We start from the raw sequence: 23,402 nt of genomic DNA on the forward strand, positions 1-23,402 counted from the left end.
GAATGGAAATAAACCAAAAAATTCTAATTTCATAATTCAGATTTACATAAAGAATGTTTTAGGCCAGAAAACACGTTGTTCACGCCTTCCTAAACTCGTGAACGAGTGCTGCTTGTAGAGCCTAGTCGACCTGTTATTGTATTAATTTGATGCGATTACTAATTATGACAGTAATCACGACCATCATGTTCACGATGCATCCTTACACAAACAATGAGTTCTATAGATTGATGAAAATTTATATCTTTACAGATTTTTTTATTATTTTCCATGAAATATTTGATGTAAAAGATCATATCTCGGATAAAAAACCTTACAAAGTAATATTTTGATATGTAAGGATACTACATACAACAATTGGAAAACACTCATGAATTCCGATGGTAGATTCAGTAATTTAAATCACTTCAAATGACGATAAAAAAGCGCTTAGCTTAAGCCTGTTTGAATAAAGTTTATTTGACTTTGAACATCATGATCACTTATCATTAAATGACTCGAACGCTTGTGAAAATTTAAGTAAGCAATTGCAAACTAGCCAAGCTATTTCTTTGTTGGACATTACTCAGACCTAGAACCAAACTATTGTTATGCGAAAAACGGAAAACAAAGAAAATACTTAAAGTATGCTCTCGGAACAATGAACACGAGAAATCGGACGTTAAAAAGAAAAGCGCATTGAGAGAAGTACTTCAATGTAAAGCTGAAATATAAACACAAAAGGTAACCTACGTTTACCTTAAGAAGAGCGGACAATTAGTGTAATGGCCCCTTCTCACAATCGGCTATTACACGCGAGCACGGCTTATTCGCTTCTAGTCACCGATCATCGTCTATAATCGCCATAGTGATCGCGACGATCGGGGACTGGTCGGTTTTTCGGGCACGCATCAAAGGGAATTCGCGTGTAGTTGCGTGCGCGTGCCCACACGATCGCCGGTGAATCGTTCACTGGAGGACACTGGACAGTGAGCGAAGCCGTACGAACTTCGCCTGGTCGCTGTCGTCGCGGCGTTGTTTTGTTTTCCTTTTATTTACATAGCGCGAGTACGATAACAATGTCTACTGGGTGGTCAAATGAAGAAATATTTAAATTCATTGAACTTTATCAGAACTACCCAGCAATATGGAATCGCAAACATAAATATTGTATACTGAAATTAATTGAATGGTAGGAGCAGCTATAAACTACACGTCCATCTTGAAGGACTGCCGCTCAATAAATGATCACGGTCCACGGATGATCGTGTAGATACTTACACTGTGATCAACGATTAACTTGCCGATGACAGACGATCGTACAAGTAACGATTACCGCCGATAGTGGAAAAGAGGCTTTAGCTTGACTCGTACAGCGAGAGTTCCGTACTGTTGAAGTAACAGACTAATAACAAAATAATAAACATTATAGAAATAGTAAGCAAAAAGTCCATGACTTCACACTACAGTTATGTCTTTTCAGGGCCGAGCATATTATTCTGCGGGTGAGTGATACTGTATTATGACGTTTGCCTATGCTCGTTCTCTAAGCTCGTTCGGTTAAACGAGTTATTTATACACAACACTGACCTCTACTATATACCACTTGACTGGCGGCTGTCAAAGTGCTTTTGTGCCTGTTTGATATTCGCCATTTTGGCGCTGTTGGCCATGTAGCGAGTAGTCTGCGGTACTAAAACTATTGAAGACAACCTCAGCAAACATCGATAGATGGTGGGAAACTATTTAGAAAAAAAAAATGTGTACTTTATTACGTTGATTCTTGAAGTATAAATAACAAGGAAAATGAACGAAATTAATTCAAAATGCAAAAATACTTCAAGAGTTTTGTACGTTCATTTGGAGCCATTTGTATTATACGTCAAAATTTGTTCTCTGGACACTCGCGAGTGGCGCTTCAAATAGGCACAAAAAATTTGCTGTCAAACATATGGAACAGCCTGTCCAGTGGTATTTATACAGGTCAGTGATACACAATAATAATTTTATATTTTGTTTGAATTTAAAACAATTAAAATAGGTTTATTATGTATTATTAACGTAACCAAGGTGAAGTTTTACCGTCGTGTGGTCTTTAACACTCACAGTTTTTTTCTACTTAGTATTACAATAAAACATTATACTAAAACCGTTAGACAGGGAGGTTTAACGTCTCCGTTACTCTTTAATCTTTATATGAATCACTTAATTGAGGAGCTGAGCAGCACACACGTTGGATGTCACATAGATGAAACCTGTTGCAATAATCTCAGTTTCGCAGATGATATGGTACTGCTTAGTCCCTCAATCGGAGGACTTAGGAAGCTTATTTCTATTTGCGAGACTTATGCAGCGGCTCACGGCTTAAAATATAACTCATTAAAGAGTCAAGTTATGATATTTCGAACTCCAAAACACAAGTCACGAAATTATCCATGCTTATTTCTCGCAAATAAAAAGCTAGAGATTGTTGATAAGTTCAAATATTTAGGTCACATCACTTCGAATGACTTAAGAGATGACTATGTATGATATAGAGCGGGAGCGTAGAGCGCTGTCAGTTAGGAGTAATATGCTCGCCCGCAGGTTTGCTCGAAGCTCAAATAATGTTAAAGCGTTATTATTCAAAGCATTCTGCCAGTCTTTTTACTCGAGCAGCTTGAGGGTGTCATATTCGCGCGGGGCTTATAGCGTTCTACGTGTCACATATAATAATGCGTTTAGGAGGCTGTTAGGGCTGCCGTGGCGTTGTAGAGCTTCTGGAATGTTTGCTGAGGCATGTGTGGACGGTTTCCATGCCATAATGCGCAATAAAGCGGTCTCCATGTTGCAGCGTCTACGTGTAAGCAGTAACAGCATCCTAAAGATGATTGCTGCCAGAGCTGACTGTTCCTTCCAGAAACACTGGATACAGTTAGCTCTAGGTTTATAAATATATTTCACTAATAATACTAACGTAGTTCATAATAAATATTGTTACTAATACATTTACTAATATATATGGAGATGTCTCTGAATGAAATAAAATAAAATAAAATAAAATAAAAACCGCTCATTTGTGAGCCATATCATGAAATTGTTCTCAATAGCTATAACAGCCAATAAGTTCGAGAGGCAACTTGAAATGCGAAATTCAACCTTCAATTCTACATACATAGAAGATCGTTATACAAAATTAAAATGGATTAAAAAACAACGAGGTTCTCAATTCATATTGAGTATTTCTGGAACTCAGTTATTATACAGTTCTTCATTATTATTTAATTAGAAACAGATCAAGACACAGCACATGGCTCATACATATATAGATAATTCTTATGACAATAATAAATAACATTGCCGCTCAGGATTCTTGAAAAACCCAAAAATTCTGAGTGGCACTACAATTGCGCTCGTCACCTTGAGACATAAGATGTTAAGTCTCATTTACCCAGTAATTTCACTAGCTACGGCGCCCTTCAAACCGAAACACAATAATGTTTACACATTACTGCTTCACGGCAGAAATAGGCGCCGTTGTGGTACCCATAATATAGCCGGCTTCCTGTGCAAAGGAGCCTCCCAGTGGTAAACCTACCACTTGCAGTCTATCTAATTGGCTTTCTATATGAAGAATATTTGTTAGATCAATTTATTCTCCCGACTGAATGTACATATTGAGACAAAAAAGAATTATTTATTCGAAAAGTTTACACACAAGAACCGAACAGAAATATCTACACTACTAAATGATTCATAATTGTACAATAAACTCAACAGAGAGTAAAGTACATTCAGATCAGAACCTAATTTTGTACACAATGTAATGTTGATAAACACGTCAATATCACGCATGCCACAGATAGGTAGCTAACTTGACATTTCAATTGTATTGAGTGCAGTTTGCACATACCTATAATATGAGATACCATCTCTTTTTTTATAAACGAGATAATTTATACGCTTGTTAGATTACTAGCAAAATAATATAGCGTGTGTGTGTGTGTGTGTGTGTGTGTAGAAGGTATTCAGTGGAGGTATGTCAAATTTCTGTAACCTAAAATGATATAAGTAATAAAATTACCAGACCTATCAGCAGATCTCATAATCAGAAATACAGAAACAGTACTTTTTCGAAAGTTTTCAATAGATTTGATTACGTTAATGCAGTTCGAATCTATTTTATACGACCTTTACTATCTTAATTGAATAAACACTGGCATTTATCAACAACAGAAATTAATCAATCAACATCGTCAAGGAGGTTTAATAGAGATTGAACTACTTCGTAACTAATAGGTACGTATTCTAGGACGTGTCTTAATACGTAATCTGGGATCAAGAGTATAGATTATATTTGAAAAATAAATTTTTATGAACGATGCGGGACTCGAACCCACGACCTCTCGCTTTCCATTCATAAAATTTTGTTTTCAAATATAATTTGCATATACACATAAGTACCGTTTTCGTATTAAGATACCTTCTGGAAAAAGACCTCAGTATCACTGTGACGTGAGAGAGCGTCAGAGCTGTTACGCAGTACGCTACTCCAGCTCATTTTGAGATTTACGACTGATTTCCAATTGTAATCATTGTTTAGAGAATTTTTACAAACAAATTTGTTAAGCTGTATCGGCCTTACAAATAAACTTTAAAGTTATACCTGAGAATAAACTTCCAAAATGCCAAATGTTTACAAATAGACATTTTGCATAGGATTGGTTTATTCGGACGTTTTATGTTTCCCGCGTTTATTGGCAAGGCTGCTTGACATTCGGAAAACTACAGAATTATCATTGTATTGACAGTAGTGTCAGCGATATAGTCAACATTTGGCATATTCCTCGTTTATTCTCAGGCATAATTTTATACCAAGTTTATTTGTTAGAGCGCTTTCGCACTACGGCCGATCCGAAACCGATCCGTATCCGTAAAAACATGGTCCGAAATAGTCGTAGAACTATTTCTATGGTATTTCACGCAATAGATCCGACAAATAGTTCTACGACTACACCAGACCGTTTTTCACGGGTACGGATCGGACGAAGTGCGAAAGCGCTCTAAGGCCGTATGTAGACTTCTATTTCCTTTCTTCCAAACTCTTAAAAAATACTCATTACTATTTTTAATACCACCATCGTTTGTGTGACAGCTAGCTAATTTTCGCATTGTAAGCCTAACTTACTTACATGGGGTCATGCTGCTGACATTGATATAGTGTTTGCACTGCAAAAGAGAGCTGTTCGTGCTATATATCAGCTTGGTTATAGACAGTCTCTCAAAGAAAAATTTAAAGAAATAAATATTACGACTGTTTATTGTCAGTACATTTATGAAAATTTAATATATGTTCACAAAAATCGTCACCTTTTTGCTCTTAATAGTGATTTTCATTATTATAACACTAGAAATAAGGGATTGCTTGTAACTAATTCTAGTAGGCTTCATAAGATACATAATAGCTTTAAGGGTAAATGTATACACTTCTACAATAAAGTCCCAGCCACTGTTCAGGCATTATCTATAAATAAATTTAAATGTTTTATAAAAAAATGGCTCTGTCGTAAATTCTATTACTCCACTGCTGAATATCTAAATGATCGGAGAGCCTGGGACTAGATTGTGATTATTTTATAGCGACTGTACAATATTGTATATTTTTATTGAAAAGAGCGCAAAAAAAAAGAATGCTGGGAGAGTTTCTTGCGCCGCTTCTTCTCTCTCAGAGCGCCATTTGTTTCCGAAGCGGTAGTAGTATCTAGTAGTATAAGAAATGACATCAAAAAGAATTCTAAAGGAATCAATTTTGAGAAAATAAATGCCTTTTATGCCTTTTAACCAAATACCAACTCTCTCTCCCTCATAACTCCCACCAATGTTTTCATGTTCACATTATCAAATACAGCAGCTTTGGTAACTTATAACAGAGAATTACATTATACTTTAAATGACAAAGCTTCTAATTATTAACATTTAAACAATAATAACACGCGTGATATTGACAGTGAAACACTTTCACCATTCTGTTGTGTGTTGACCTCTCATTTCGACATTGCTTGACAAGCATTCACCAATACGTATCTATATAGAAACATATTACGCGGTTTGAATTTACAATCGGCAATCTATTTTGATCATTTCAAATGTTGATTAATAAGCTTCAATATATATCTAACAGAATTCGGAGTGATTTGTTTGAAATTTTAGAAATAGCTGCTAGTGTGGGCGAACATATGATCTAGAATAATGTTCATTTTTTATAAAACGTGATTTGTCGTCCCTAGGTTCTCTTATATTTTTTTAAACGAGCAATTCTTGTATACTTCACGGAAATGCGTGTGGACTTCGAAGGAATGCGACCTCCCCTCCCCCACGTCGCAACTTCGTCCCGCGCAACTCCTAAAAGATTTGGCGCTGTTTAGTCATACCGTTGAACTGATAGTTGGGATAATATTTTAGTATTAAAAAACTAAAAGTTTTTCGTGTTTATCTTTACTTTATACATTGTTGTCAAGTTATATAAGCAAGTAAAAACACTTAATGTAATGATGCACATGTATTAAATTCATAATTATATTAATTAGATTGTTAGTATACTCATACCGACGTAATTCGACAGGCCCAGTGGCGGATTTACAGATTTGCCGCCCGCAGGCTATTCAATTTTTGCCGCCTCAAAATTTTGATATCTTTAGTCCACAAAATCATATCAATTTTCTATCAATAAATTTCCAACTTTATGATTTGTGCTCCATCATCCTCGTTACATCAAATTTTCCCGTATGGTTAGTATCATTGAGAACTATGGTACCTACCGTGTTAGATCATAAATTTTTAGAATAACGCAATAGCGATTCGATATTATTTCAGGGTTAGCACATTTCTCGTTGTCATAGATAGACTCATATCGGATTTAACGAGAAATTGTTATTTTAATTAATAAAGCGTTTAGCAATTGTTTATGTAGAGATACTTATTATTTTGCATTGTTTATAGAACAATATTTCGATTTTTGTGAAATATTTTAATTTCTCTCCAATTTTCAAAAATCGTATTTTGTGTGTGTATGTTATTTTTTCAATTTGTAAATCGAAACAAAAAATTTACTCAGCCTACTGGCAACCTACTCAGCCTGCTGGTAGACCCGCCACTGGACAGGCCCACAATTTTCAACGATTTATATTTTTATCTACATTTTGCGTTTTATCAAATCGGCTCTAACAATTTGAATAAATTGAGTACAGGATTGAATTCCCCTGGATCAATTGAACTGAGATCATCGAAATTTTCTTATTATTTTTGCCGTTTTTTTATGACAGTAAAGGACGAGACGAGTAGGACGTTCAGCTGATGGTAATTAACACGCCTTGCCATTACAATGCAGTGCCGCTCAGGATTCTTGAAAGACACAAAAATTCTTAGCGGCACTACAATTGCGCTCATCACCTTGAGACATAAGATGTTAAGTCTCATTTCACTAGCTACGGCTGCGGCGCCCTTCTTACCGAAACACAGTAAGATTTAGACATTGTTGCTTCACGGCAGAAATAGGCGCCGTTGAGGTACCCATAAACTAGCTGGCATCCTGTGCAAAGGAGCCTCCCACTGGTGAAACTGGACATGATTTATTGTTTAATTTTTTCGGAAATATTCTACCAAACAAAATAATAACATTTGACATAAATTAAAATATCACACGCAACCGTGTCAGTAGTTTCATCACTCGGCACCGTTATTCAGAATGTTTATACAGTCTGTTCCTGGTGTTAACATTATGGTTATGCCAGTTTCTAGCAAATGCACGTACCTATGTACATACATAATATTATAAAGAATATATTGAGAAGCAACAGTTAAGATGTTTATTTCTTTAAATTTTGCTCTCAATGTTTCTGTAGGACTAGGTTATAGATAGCGCGAATGGCCCTCTTCTGCAGCACAAATTCTTTCATTTCAAATTCAAATTATTAGGTATCTATTAATATCGCAGCGTTACCCCATAGCAATATAAGTAGCCTTATTTTCATAACAATATGAAAATAATTAAACTAGTCGCGCCGTGTCTAGTCAGTCAACTGTCAGTTAACTGCATAATTTCATAACCGCATGTGCTGCAGAACTATCTCTATTAGCCAATTCATCAATATGGGCCCCATTGTAACTTGGAATCCAGAGTAATGCCAAGAAATATAGCATATTCCACCGGTTTTATCACCTCTCCGTTTAAAAAAACATTTGTATCTACATTTTTGACATTTGGTACAATAAATTTTATGTAACTAGGTAAATTTTATACATTTAGTTTTCTTGCTATTTAACAATAGATTATTAGCGCGTTTACTTCGGTATACATAACTTGGTTTCTTTTTGCCTTCAATATCAGTGAAGTGTCATTTGCAAACAATACTACCTCATGTTATTTTTCTATTAGGATAGGAAGATCATATATATAGATAAGAAAGACGAACGGTCTAAGAATAGACCCTTGTGGTACCCCGTACTGAGGAGTTCCAGGATGTCTCCTGGCATTTACGGCGTCCTTCTGAATTCAACTGTTTACATATGAAATCAATCTATCGAGTGCATTTCCTTTTATGCCATTGTGACATGGCTATCATATATCAGCCCTATAATGTTGCTATGCTCTTGCAGAGCGGTATAATTACATTATTATTCAACCTTGTATTGTACTACCTTGTTCTTATAAAGACGACAGACAGACATTACTTTTAAGACTTTGTATTCTGGTTCACATAAGTACCTACTGTGTATAATATATATAAAAAAGCAGTCTATTTTTGGTGACCTATATATGTACAGATATAAAATACAACCCGGGAGTATTCGAGTCTTGCAACTGGTTTGTAAAATCATACAAATAGTTAAATTTAGCTTTTTATTAGAACCGCGAATTTATAGTTTCGATCTGAAGAGCGCCGTAGCTAGTGAAATTACTAGGCAAATTAGACTTAACATCTTATGTCTTAAGGTGACGAGCGCAATTGTAGTGGCACTCAGAGGTTTTTGATGTTTAGAGAATCGGCAGGGCGTATCAATTACTATCAGCTGAACGTCCTGCTCGTCTCGTCCCTTACTCTCATAAAAAAAGTCCTCTTCACTTGTTCTGGGATACATTGTTTTTAGCAGTATCGATTATTAACTATTTTGATATTCATCTGAAAACTAGAAGAAAACCTAATATTCAAGAAACATGTCCTTTAAAAATAATTCGCTACATATAAGAAAAATATACATGGCTCAATTCCTTCTATGAAATACTGATAAGAAAACAAACAAGTATTTTATTACTCTGACAGCAATAAAATGAGAATGTGAGTGTGATTTAAAAAATGCAATAATAGGTTTTTTTTTTGTGAAAATAAGGGACGAGACGAGCAGGACGTTCAGCTGATGGTAATTAATACGCCGTGCCCATTACAATGAATTGCCGCTCAGGACTCTTAAAAAAACCCAAAAATTCCAAGCGGCAATACAATTGCGCTCGTCACCATGAGACATGTTCATGTGATTCATATTACGAGTGGACCAGTTTACTAGTGAACGCAATAAATTCCGCGATAATCTGAAAGTTATCAATAATATTTCTTACACACTGTGTACGCAAAACAGTATTAAAACTATTATTACATTTATCAAATCAGACACTTAAACGGAAGTTGGGAAATACTTGTTTGTTTTCCTTTTGTGAACGAGACAATAATCAAAACGTTATTTCTAGCGGCAGTAGAAGACCCAGAGAAAATTAGGGGGCATTGAGATGGGGCGTGGGTAGATTAAAAAATATATTCTAAAAAGGCAAAAAATACACGAAAATACTCTAGAAAAAAACATATTGTCAAAGTAGGCGGTGAGCAGAATAATGTTGAGAAACTATGGTCTAGATAGACTGTGAAAGCTGTGAAAACGTCGAAAAAATTTAGGTTGACTATTAAACTCTATTTTGAGCAAATCCGAAAGAAAAAAAAAAGAGTCCGAAATGAAATATTTATTGTCAACACTGCCTTAAAATTAAAATAATATTTTTATTATATTTTTATCAATGTTAATTACACTATACAATCACATTGTATAAAATCAATGTTCTAATAAGCATCAATGTTCTTACAAGAGACTTGATCCTGCAGACAAACTGTCCAAAAAGTTTTGCGGGACTATTTTAAGATTCTTTCTGTAAATGATTAATAGTATAAATAAATAATAAGATAATAAATAACACAAATTGTCATTCAAATCGCGAGTGAGAGTCGTAGTTAGCATGTTACGCACACTAAACTAATATTCCTGGCCTGGTTTCTTCGGTTGTCCAGCAGCAAGAGACTCTTTCTAGACGTATAAATTATCTAAGATTTAAAACATGGTTATTTTCAAGATACCAAATTTTAAAATTTGTACGCACAAAGTTCCGATAAATTAAGGTAAGGGGAATTAAATTACAAGAATATTTGAAAAAATTATAAAATTTTGAAAAAAAACCTCTATCTCAGTCGTAATTTAAATAGTTTTGGATAATATATTATACTTGCCAACATAATATTAAGTAAGGTTTTTAAAAATATAACACGACTAGTCCGTGCTAGTAAAAAGTAAGGACTCCGTGTTGCCTTACATAACAGTGTAGCACCAAAACAAGCCAATTAACGTGTAAATACATACCCCCACGCGTGTGCGTGGTCCTATCGGCCTGTAATAGTGTAAGTGTGTACTTACACTATTACAGGCCGATAGGCGGCCATTATGAGAATTGTCTTCGTCTGTGCCAGATCAGTTTGCGTCTCAATAAAATATTTTAAAAATGCCGTCGTGCGTTGTGAAAACGTGCAAAAACAATACTACGGAACATCAAAACTTGTGGCCATAAATGACTAATTAAGGGAGAACAAAATTGTGATACTGGTATCCCCCGTATCCGCACACACACTAGCATAAAGGTGCCTCACTTGCTAATATCACGGCGCGGAGTCCTTCTTTTTTTACTAGTCAATTTAAGATCCGCAGGGTTCTTGTAAAATATAAAAGTTTTTGTTTGTGTTCAACTAATTCTACAACAATATTCATTGTACCGTTTTAGAATCTGATATAAAAAATACACTTATGTTTTGCAAATACCTTATATTGAGGAAAAGTCCAATTTTAATAATTATTGAAAAAAATCTGTTCTTTTTTCCCAGGGATCTTCCTGGGATCATCATCACCGTGTCCACGCCATAGTACCAGCTTATCATTGAAATTGGAACACCTTGTATACAAGAGATACTTGTTCTATAGAGAATAAAGTATTTTCAACCCCTCAACAACCAGTAAAGCTTTATTACGGAAATTATTATACGAATACGGATAAGTATCGTTTGCTGAAATAGAACTGATGCAAAGACGATTTATACCACAAAGGCCCATCATGAATGAGATGTAAGATCGGGATTGCATTAATCAAAAATGTTTGTCATTCGTGTTGTCTTATTGGAATTGTTGTGAAACGCCATGAGACTATAATTTATTCTAATCTATATATATAAAAATGAATTGCTGTTCGTTAGTCTCGCTAAAACTCGAGAACGGCTGGACCGATTTGGCCAATTTAGGTATTCAATTATTTGTGGAAGTCCAGGGAAGGTTTAAAAGGTGAATAAATAGGAAAATTCTGCTAAATTAAATTAAAACAACAAATTTGTTTTTCTTTTGATGTGTCCATACATAATTGCTATAAGAGAATTTATTGACGCACGGTTAAACAGTTCTGCTGTGAAATAATTTCATTACGACAGCAGGGTGCATATTTTACGAAGTAATTTTTGATGTTATAATATATTATTGAAAATTCATATAAAACATTATTTTATTTATTACATACAGAACAATGTCTGTCGGGTCAGCTAGTAATATATATAATAAAGAAGAAAACACCTACTTTCTAAGTATAATTATAACAATGTAACAAAAATGTGACGTGGCCGCTAACTAAGGGCCTTATGAGAAAGCTCATGGTCGCTCAGAGGGCAATGGAGAGGGTTATGCTTGGAGTTTTCCTGCGTGATCGAATCAGAAATGAGGAGATTATTATGTAAACCTAAGTCATTGATAAAGCCCGGATGATATGGGCAGGGCACATAGTTCAACGGACAGATGGTGATTGGGGCAGTAAAGTCAACGAATGGCGACCACGTACTGGGAGACGCAGTATTGGTAGCCACAAATTGTACCAGTGATCTGGTCAAGATCACCGGGACAGGTTGGGTTAGGCCAATACAGGACCGATCCTCATTGAGATCAAGGCAAGGTACCAAAGGTGGACGTCAATCAGCTTTAAAAATAAAATTTTGTTAAACTGTAAAAAATATATAATTTGAAGTTGTTAGACGGTTATTCCAAAAGGCCAAATACTTTAAATAAATTATCGGTTTTCGATGCAAACCTTAATAAAAATAGTATTGAATACTTTGGAAAAGGTTCAGATATTTATAAACACGACAATTATATTAACGTCACTAATGAGCCTTTAAATATCAACCTAATGGTTGGTTATCTTTATTGATATCACAATCCATTAGGAGGTATTATTTATTTTATTTACCTTTATATATTTTTAAGTAATTGATTTATTTTATTAAAGATATTGACAACCTTACATTATTTCGATAATAAAAATGCAATTTAACGAATTAAAGAAGCTTCAATATTATAAAAATCGAAAACAAAATAAAAAGGATACACCAAGGTTTTTAATGTAACCCGTTTTATATATAGTTTATGGATAACAGGTCGAATAACGACTGTGCGAAAGATGATATAATTTATTTGGATTTTACAATATTATCATAGCCACTAGTAATATAAATCGTTAATTGACGCCTTACATTTGACCTGAGAAGCCGGATTTCAACATTATAATATAAGTTTTTCAAGCAGTACAAAAAAAATATTTAATGTAGAAAAATGATATTTTAAGTTTTTTTTTTATGGAAGACGAGGCAGCCTATGGGCTGGACTTATTTATATTTAAATAAATTTAGATAAGTTCATTAAAAAACGTTACTATAACATAAATGACTTTCTTAATGATACCACAGATTGGTAACGGAGCGACCGCCCTCAGTCTATTAAATTATAACTCTGTAAACATATTTTTTCGATGAAAAAATAAAGCCCGCTGAGTTTGTTACGCCCGTTCTTCTCAGGTCTGAGGCATTCGTTTTGGAATGGGTGGTAGTTTTTGACTTTGAATAAGTGATGTCAGATCCTATTTTGAATAAAAATATAATTATGAACATTACTTATGTAATGTATGTATATTTAAGTGAATGAACCTGACAACAGAGTATGCTCTGTTGAAAGACCAGAGGAATCACAAGAGCGTTGGCGACCATAGAGAGTCGAATAAACGTACATTATATGAATTAGAAAAGCGAAACTACGTTGGTACGTGACGGGTGATCGAACCGGGGCACTGTAGTGAGAGTCAACGGTTCACCTATGGCGAATCGCGCTTGTATCGACGCTCAACAGTGCCAATATAATGTGCTAGTACCTAAGGCTTTACTAGTGGGATTCTCCTTTGCACCGGATGCCAGCTTGATTTTTTACCGTTTCGCAGTAATGTGTTTCGGTCTGAAGGGCGCCCTAGCTAGTGAAATTACTGGGCATCTTATATCTCAAGGTGACGAGCGCAGTAGTAGTGCCGCTCAGAAATTTTGGGTTTTTCAAAAATCTTGAGCGGCACAGCATTGTAATAGACAGGGCGTATCAATTACCATCTTGATTCAGTTCAGATCAGTCTTGACCCTGATATTCATAAAAAAGGCGTAGCATTAACCAATATAAGCTCGATCTCTTCAAACTGCACCCGACATTCTGACACTTAAAATGGATTGTCTCATAATATGTCTATAATTAAACCGACACGTCTACACATATATTTTTGACGACCACGGTTTGAATCCCAGTAGGTGCAAACATTTATATTATGATGAATATGGATGTTTGTTTCCGAGTCATGGATGTTTGTTTATTTATTATTTTAAGTAAGTATATCCTCTGGAGTCCATAGTACAGGCTATGCCTAGTTTGGGGTAAGATAATTGTGTGAAAGTTAACATTATAATGCTAGTAGCACTAAACTCACCTCTGACATCAGGGTTCTCGTTAACAAGATAAACGGTGACAGTTTTTCCGGCAGCCTTCGGAGTCAACCCTGCTGGTACCACTACAGATACCATGTGCTGGAAACGCTGCAGAAATATACATTTAATGAATAAAATTGTTTTCATAATCATTCATAATATATTACAACAAGACATGTTCGCTAAGGTTTACGTGCGGTAAGTTGGCATTGGATAAATTATTCACATTATTTTAGGATACATAACAAGGATTAACATCATATAGAGATAATATTAGTATTTCTTTTAAATGTTGTCCTTTCTAGATATATATATCTAATATATAAAATTCTAGTGTCATGGTGTTAAACTTTGACATCCTCCGAAACGGCTTGACCGATTCTCATGAAATTTTGAGTGCATATTGGGTAGGTCTGAGAATCGGATAACATCTATTTTTCATCCTCCTGAATGTTAAGGGTGGTCCACGCCAAATTTTTATTTTAAATTTTTTTGACAGTTTATTTTTAAGTTGTTTGGTTATGAGTTAGCATTAAAAAATACATACAACTTCAAATTTTCACCCATCTACGATCAACAGTTACTTTTGTATCGCGATTTTAATATCGGCAATACAACGTCTGCTGGGACAGCTAGTATATATATATATTTATATATCTGTAAGATCATCATATCTGTGGCCTGGTGCTAATAGGGACAATATCAATAATCATTATTTTCTTAGCGGCTTAAGTATACTGCAGCCCTTTTATCATTTTTTTTTACTTAACTGTATGAAAGGGCACACTACATTCGCCTTGTTTAGATAGTAACTTTTGAAAGATTGTTAATACACTAACACCCTTTTAGCACAAAAACATATCATACTTTTGCAATAAACTGGCATTACAATCTCGTTTCATACAAAAACGTACATTGGCCCTTTTAGCATCAGGCCACAGATTTAATAATAGGCTGACTGTTTACGACTTGACAAACAAAATCAGTTACAGCTACAGTAAGATAGAAAAGGTAAATGAATCTACTATAGATTCGCATACCTATCTATCTTGAAGTATCTCCGTTAGAGATGTTGCAAGATGGAAGCATGCATTGTTTGTATATTCGTTAATATACTAGATATTATATGGTTGCAATCATAATGATAATTTAACGACATTTTTATGTCAGTTATCAACGAACAGGGATCATCAAGCGGTGTAGGCAATGACGTTCTATATAAATAGTTCAATCACATCGTAATAAAATAAAGGCGAAATATGGAACATGACTGCTATATCAATACATTGCCGCATTTACTCCAGCTGTTTAAAGTATTCTTGGTGAATGAGCAGCAATGTGAAACATTTCTTCTGTTCAGGTTACGTAAGTTGAATTTAGAACACGATTCGGAAAATGACAGTTGACTGGAGAAATGTGTGCTTACATTGTTTTATATGCACACTTTTGCCGTTTGCTTAAACTTTATTGGGTGTAGGCGTAGCTTAACCGCATAGAAAATTAAATTTTTGATGGAAAAAAGTAAAGTTAACATTTTATTTAATTTTTGGTAAAATATAAATAAAATATTTTAATCTTGTTTGGTTTCTGTTAATATTTTAAAAACTAAATATACGTACACACACGACCTAAGTAGACAGAAAAAGAGAAAAATAACCAGGAACTTATTTAATTTAGGCGCGCGTTACCGGGGCCCCATCGGTGTGAAAGAGCTGAGTGGCAGATTGAACAAGTGAATAGATGCTGACGCTGAACTTCGATTGTCTATAATTTAATATTTTTATAATTCACTTTCGCTCCAGTCTTGTTATAAGTAACACGTCATATTTTAATATCATTGTAATTAGTTTTGTGTAATATATAATAATTTTTAAAAAGACCTTTTATGATCGTCTGAACATAACTGGCGCAGTCGGTAGGATCGCGGCACTTTCAAAATCAAGTGAACGGTTCTAATCGTAATAACCGCGATCGGGATATAAGAACCTAAAAGGACGAATTACGGGAATTTCGGAAAATTGAAAATCCTGTTCTGGGGCAAAGTCCGGCGGGAGATGCAGAGATTTCGGTAAGTACTCTTTTACTTCCAAGTTCCTTTGCTCTATTTCCTGTCGTATTTTTTTTTAGATATTATTTTAATCATTACTTCAAATTGGAAAATAATTTGAATTTTATATGAACATATATTTTATTGTGTTGTCGTTAGGCTAAAATCGCCACGGATTTCACACGGATATAGGATACTTCGTAGAATTATTGCATTGTTAAGTAAGGCTAGGATACAGTGAAAGCTATAATGTCTCTTAAAGATTGCGATAGTGTTATTAAGACTATGGGTGATTTAATTCCGAGATATAACGGTAACCCCAAAACATTAAATTATTATATACGAGAAGTAGAGAGCGTTATTAGTTTAATAGAGCCTGGCTGGCAAGCGCACCCCGTGTTAATAAGTTTAATTAAGAGTAGGCTTAGTGGCGCAGCTATAGATGCTATAGCGTACGAAAACTCACTGGACTCGTGGCCGGAGGTTAAACATGCGTTATTAAGACGTTTAGGAGAAACGAGAAACGAGATCCAAGTAATGCAGGAACTTACTCGAATGCGTCGCCTTAAATCGGAGGACGCCGAAACATTTGGAAAACGACTTAGGGCCATATTAGATACATTATTTACAGTCGGAAAACATACCGATAAAAGTTATTATGAAAGTATGGTAATAGAACATTATATAAGTCAGTTAGAATTTAACGTAGGAATAGGTGTTAGGATTATGAAACCCACGTCGTTAGAGCTTACGATTGTTGCGGCTAGACAGGAGGAAGCTAAACTACTTTATTATAGGCAAGCAAATCCTGGTACAAATACTGCATCTACTTCGCAAATAAGACAGAAAACAGATCATTCTAGATTATTCCCACAAAATAATTATTTGCGTTCTATTAATAATAACCCTCCACGATTATTCAATCCTAATTTTGTACCCCAACAAAATAATATGAATTCACAACAACGACAGCAGTGGATACAGTCCAGCCTGCCTTGGAAGAATTCTCACCAAGGTCACAAGACTTCAGGTAATGTACATAATAATTTTGGACATCAACCCAATATGCCTCAACAAAATATAAATCCGACTCAAAAAGTATCAGATGTAAGTATGAGGTCCGTCAATAAGCCAGAGAAGCCACAATTTGCTTTCGAAGAGTTGTTCTACACCCCGAACGACTACTCTCAGGTAAGTAACCCAATTGACTATGATCACCACCAGTATTTTGAGGAGCAGCCACCTTCTGAAGAAATTCATAAACAAATTATTGGGGAAAATCAGGCAATTACCTCATGTGATGAACTGGATTTTCGGGATGGCAACAACACCGACAACCAGAGCTAGTAAAACTGAATCATCACTATAAAGATCATTTGCCCTATATCGAGATACCTGAATATAAAGGTAAGTTTTTAATAGATACAGGAGCCTCGCGATCGATGATATCACCCGACGCTATAATCGGTACAATTTTTGAACATTGTATAGATCATGAACCTTTTGAAGTTAAAACTGCGCATGGTGTTACTAGACATGACTTAGTAGCTCACCTTCCATTACCACCGGTTTTTAATAATGAATTAATCCACAAATTTCTAATCTTTGACTTTGATCCTAAATATAAAGGTCTAATAGGGCTAGATTTGCTTAAGGTCTTATGCAGTAATATAGATATAAAAAATAAAGAATTACGTACGTCAAGCGCAACTATACCTATTAATTTCGATTACCCAAAAAGAAATATTAGTATTTAACCAAGATGTCAAAAATTAATAAAGGTTTTACAAATTATGTAGACGGCCAATATTTGCACGAAGATTACTTTTGGAATAATGGTGTAATTTGTCCTGCTGCAATTATTAAAGTAGAGAATGGTTATTGTCGGACGTCTGTACTAAATTTCAATACTGAAAAAGGGTTTATAAAATCAACAGCTCCGTTCGTGTTAGAGCCTTATTATAATAATAGTACGGAAACTTCTTGTGAGCTTCATTCAATTACTACTAGATCAGAGATAGATAGAGAACTTTGCAAAAACTTAGAGAAAATTAGAACACATCACATGAACGAAGAGGAAAAGCGAGAAATATCACGTTTATGTTATCAGTACAGAGAATTATTTCACTCTGAAAATATTTCATTAACATTTAATTCAGTGAAGCATAAACTTAGGTTTACGGATGAAACACCTGTATATGTTAGAAGTTATAGGCAGTCTCCGCAACAACGCCAAGAGATTCGTAATCAAATAGATAATCTCCTTAAACAAGGAATAATTAGAGAAAGCATTTCTCCATGGTCATGTCCTGTGCATATTGTACCAAAAAAACCAGATGCATCAGGAAAAATAAAATGGAGGCTTGTAATAGATTATAGAAGACTCAATGACCGTATAATTGAAGATAAATATCCACTTCCAAATATTTATGATATTTTAGATAGGGTAGGTAGAGCACAATATTTCACAACGCTTGATTTAGCTAGCGGATACCATCACGTGGAAATGGACCCGAGTGACGTAGAAAAAACAGCATTTTCAACAGAAAGAGGTCATTATGAGTTCCTTAGGATGCCATTCGGTTTAAAGAATGCGCCTAGTACTTTTCAGCGTCTTATGGACCATATTTTACGAGGTGTAGAAAATGTATTACCTTACCTCGATGACGTAATTATAATTTCTACATCATTACAAGAACACATACATAAGCTAACACAGGTTTTTGAACGTTTTAAAATGCATAATCTCAAGATACAGCTAGATAAGTCAGAGTTTCTCCAAAAACAAGTGACATTTTTAGGTCATGAACTTACAGACCAAAGCTTAAAGCCAAATAGGGACAAAATTAAAGCAGTGCTAGACTTTCCACTTCCAAAAACGCAGAAGGAAGTCAAATGTTTTCTAGGTTTGGTTGGATACTATCGAAAATTTATAAAAGACTTTGCAAAACTCACGAAACCTATGACCATTTGTCTCAAGAAAAATCATTCAGTCATTCATTCACCTGAGTTCATCGATGCGTTTAACAAATGTAAACAAATATTAACAAATGCACCTCTATTACAATATCCAAATTTTGATGAACCATTTATCCTTACGACAGATGCATCAGAAGTAGCAATTGGTGCAATACTGTCCCAAGGACGTGTGGGTTCAGATAAACCAGTCGCGTACGCGTCTAGAACTCTATCTGAAACGGAAAATAGATATTCTACCATAGAGAAAGAGCTGTTAGCGATCATATGGGCAGTAAAATATTTTAGGCCGTATTTGTATGGTAGGAAGTTTACCATATACACCGACCACCGTCCGTTAACTTGGTTAATGTCACTTAAAGATCCAAACTCAAAATTAACACGCTGGCGCTTAAAGTTGGCAGAATATGATTATCAAGTAGTTTACAAGAAGGGTCGGCAAAACACTAACGTAGACGCATTGTCAAGGGCAAAAATTTTTCATAATAGTATAGATTCGTTAGCAGTCAACTTCGATGATAATGATGATGATGAAATAATAAATAGAATATTTGAACATGCACGTAGGGAACAGGCAGGCGAACTGCAAACGGACAACCTTGAAGTAAACGAAAACGTCACACCATCAATTATAGTCACAGAAGGAGATAATATAATGGTAGCAAATGACCCTGAACAACTCGTATCCACTAATCACACACAGCCAGATAATGAGAACAGGGGTATACCTATAATATCTGACGCTATAGATAGACAACAAAAACAATTTCATATTAGGTCGACCCCAGGATCAACTTACCGCATAGAAAATAGGTCAACAAGCTCTAGGAAAGTAATTAAAGATGTGTTTATCCCTGTAAATAATACAGAAGAGGAAATAATTAAATTCTTAAAGGAACATACGTTTTTTTCATAATGAAGAGTTATACCTTGCATTTTCACGTGTGTATACAACAGTATTTAACGACAGAGGTCCAAAATTATTTAAGTGCACATCACGGGTAACCTTAGTGGAAAATAAAACTGAACAGGAGGATTTAATAAAACAACATCATATAGGAAAAACAATTCATAGGGGAATACAAGAAACATATAAACAACTCCGTAGAAAATATCATTGGCAAAATATGTTATTTAGCATTCAAAAATACATCAATCAATGCGATGTTTGTTTGCGAGCTAAATATGAAAGAAACCCACTGAGACCACCTTTGGCTTTAACGGACACGCCTACAAAACCTATGGAGCATCTCTTCATGGACTTATACTCCACAGGTGGGGCAACTTTTTTAACAGTTACAGATAATTTCTCAAAATTTGCACAAGCCATCAACCTAACTGCACCAAGTAGCGTTCACGTAGCAGATGCACTATTACAAATATTTTCTGTTTTCGGTTTACCCATGAAAATCACTACAGATTCGGATTCGAAATTTGAAAATGATTTAATAAAAGAGATCTTTGCATTACATGATATTAACATACATTTTACAACCCCTTACAACCCTAACTCAAATTCTCCCATAGAACGATTCCATTCCACTATTGCTGAAATAATAAGAATTCAGAGAATGACAAATAAAGACGATCCTATGCCTTTATTAATGAAATATGCACTTATCGCCTATAATAATTCAATTCACTCCAGTACTGGGTATACACCACATGAATTAATGTTTGGACATACAGCATCTAGGAATCCACTTGAACTGTATTACCCGATTATTTAGGATTAGGATAGGATTAGGATAGGAATTCTATCAAAATTATGTTCTAAAACATAAAAATAACGCAGAAGCTGTACAAGAGTGCGTTACAGCATACATGTCTAAAAATAAGGAGCAGATAATTAGCAAGAGGAACCAGGCAGCACATGAAGCGGCTTTCAAGGTAGGTGAAACTGTTTACAAACAGGTGGCAAAAACGGCGCGAGACGACAAAACAAAGCCTACTTATAAAGGTCCGTATAAAATAATTCACTTGCATCCTAATAATATAGCCGAAATTATTGGTAGTCATCCGAATGCCAAATCGATAAGAGTTCATTACAAGCTGCTCAGACGGCCTCATCTTGTTACAGGATCTTCATCTCAAGAGCCTTCATGCTCTACGCAGGAGCCCTCGTGCTCTACGCATCAGCTGACGTAGTTATAGACTCAATAGATAATACAAATGGCATTGTACTTATTAAAGAAGGGCAAGTATTTAAGCAGATCGATTCCTTCAGCCTAGTATGTGTATACAATATTACAGCACTTCAATCTTCGTCACTGAAATTACTTTCACTTTTTATGATAACAAAGTCTTTAGAAGTAAATACAGTATCCGGAGATTCGCATAAAAAATACAAAGATCAGTTAAATTACACTTTTACTTTGGTAGATAAGAAACTTAGCTTATTTAGATCTTATTCTAATAATTATAGAGTTAAGCGAGGATTAGTAAACGGGCTTGGCTCAATAGTCAAAGCAATAACTGGAAATTTGGACAATAATGACGCAGAAAAAATAGAACAAGAAATTAGTTCTATACAGAATACCGTTAATAATATTAAAAACAAGCAACAAAAATCATTTTTTTTGGCTGAAAATACTATTAGAGAATTTACCTCAGAATTAGAAAAGATTAATAAGAATCAGAATAAACTAGCCTCGATAGTTAATAATGTTCTAATTAATTGTTCTAATTTAGTTTATAATCAATTACATTTTCTAGATATATACGTCCAATTAAGTTTTAGTTTACAATTAATTTTAAATAAGCTAATGATATTAGAAAATGCAATTACGTTTGCCCGAATGGAAGTCATGCATCCTAGTATAATTAATCCTCATAATTTAATTAATGAATTACTAAGTATCAAGGAAAACTATTTTCTCAACCCAATCTCGGAAATAGGTATACGTACAATAGATGATATAGAGAAATCTGTGGTGGTTAAAGCTTATAAAACAATGCACACACTAAATTTTATATTAGAATTCCCCTCGGTTGACCTCCAGATTTGAGACCTTATTCACCTGTACTCCATCCCCGATAAACAAAACCTTACGATAATCCCAAAATCCAAATACCTTGCACTTGGAAGTGAGGGGTACGCTTACCTTGATGACGGGTGCCGGCATATCTCCGAGACTACACTTCTATGCAGCCAACTAAATGAATTGTCTATAAAGAAAAATGAAGACTGCATCATCGCACTGGTGCAACACAAACCTGCCAGTTGCACACTAGCTAAAATGGTTTTGCGTAGTGGGAAAATTCAGAAGATCAACGACAACAGCTGGATTGTTATTCCAACAACGGAAGAGCTAGTGAGGAAAATGTGTGATGGAAGGACTCATTACGAAAAAATAAAGGGACCCCAAATCATTTCTATTTCAGAAGGATGCGTGATTCAAATAATGAATAGAACACTTCAAGCTCATAGAATTTTTTTAAATATGAATGAAATTATACCATTGCCACATCAACAAGACTATTCATATAAGTCATCAGCTGATTTCACTTTGCATATCGAGGATATATCATTAGACAACATCCGTCGTCTTATTAACCAGGCACGAGAGGTGGAAGATCCAGATGAAGTTAATCTGCCCCTCATCATGGCGACTCCGAGTTGGACTACAGTAATATTATACTTCATAGGCTTCGTGATAATATCCAAAAAGATCTATCAATGGCTTAAGAGCAAGCGGATGAAGCCTAACCCAAGAGCCAGTGAAGAAGCCAGCGAGGACGCTGGAGGAAGCTGCAAGTTGCGCTTCCATCTTGAAGGGGGAGGCGTTACCGGGGCCCCATCGGTGTGAAAGAGCTGAGTGGCAGATTGAACAAGTGAATAGATGCTGACGCTGAACTTCGATTGTCTATAATTTAATATTTTTATAATTCACTTTCGCTCCAGTCTTGTTATAAGTAACACGTCATATTTTAATATCATTGTAATTAGTTTTGTGTAATAAATAATAATTTTTAAAAAGACCTTTTATGATCGTCCGAACATAACTCGCGTGGGTATTTTTTTTTATTTCACTTGAAGTACTGAAGATATTCACACATTGAGGCCGAAATGTACACTTAGTGGTACTTATATTGGAGAAATGTTCGTTGCTGCATATTAGTACTAGCTTACCCGACAGACGTTGTTCTGTATATATTAAATAAAAATAAAATCATGTTTTGTATGAATATTTTGTCAATAATATTTCTTAACAATAAGAATTATTTCGTAAAATATGCCCCCTTGTTGTTTCAATGAAATTGCTTCACAAACCGTGTCAAAC

At 34.9% G+C, this 23,402-nt stretch overlaps 1 protein-coding gene across 2 annotated transcripts in view; it reads right to left on the reverse strand.

The window, feature by feature from the left end:
- The window catches only part of LOC126971773 (chitooligosaccharidolytic beta-N-acetylglucosaminidase), a 53,363-nt gene that overhangs the window by 22,157 nt on the left and 7,804 nt on the right, over nt 1-23,402 (reverse strand). For both annotated transcript variants that reach the window (XM_050818171.1, XM_050818170.1), the window contains exon 5: nt 14,099-14,204. In XM_050818171.1, coding sequence (XP_050674128.1) covers nt 14,099-14,204 — 106 coding nt within the window. The remainder of the gene's footprint in view (nt 1-14,098; nt 14,205-23,402) is intronic.

The sequence above is a fragment of the Leptidea sinapis genome, chromosome 24 (genome assembly GCF_905404315.1).
Source record: "Leptidea sinapis chromosome 24, ilLepSina1.1, whole genome shotgun sequence".
Classification (NCBI taxonomy): Eukaryota; Metazoa; Arthropoda; class Insecta; order Lepidoptera; family Pieridae; genus Leptidea; species Leptidea sinapis.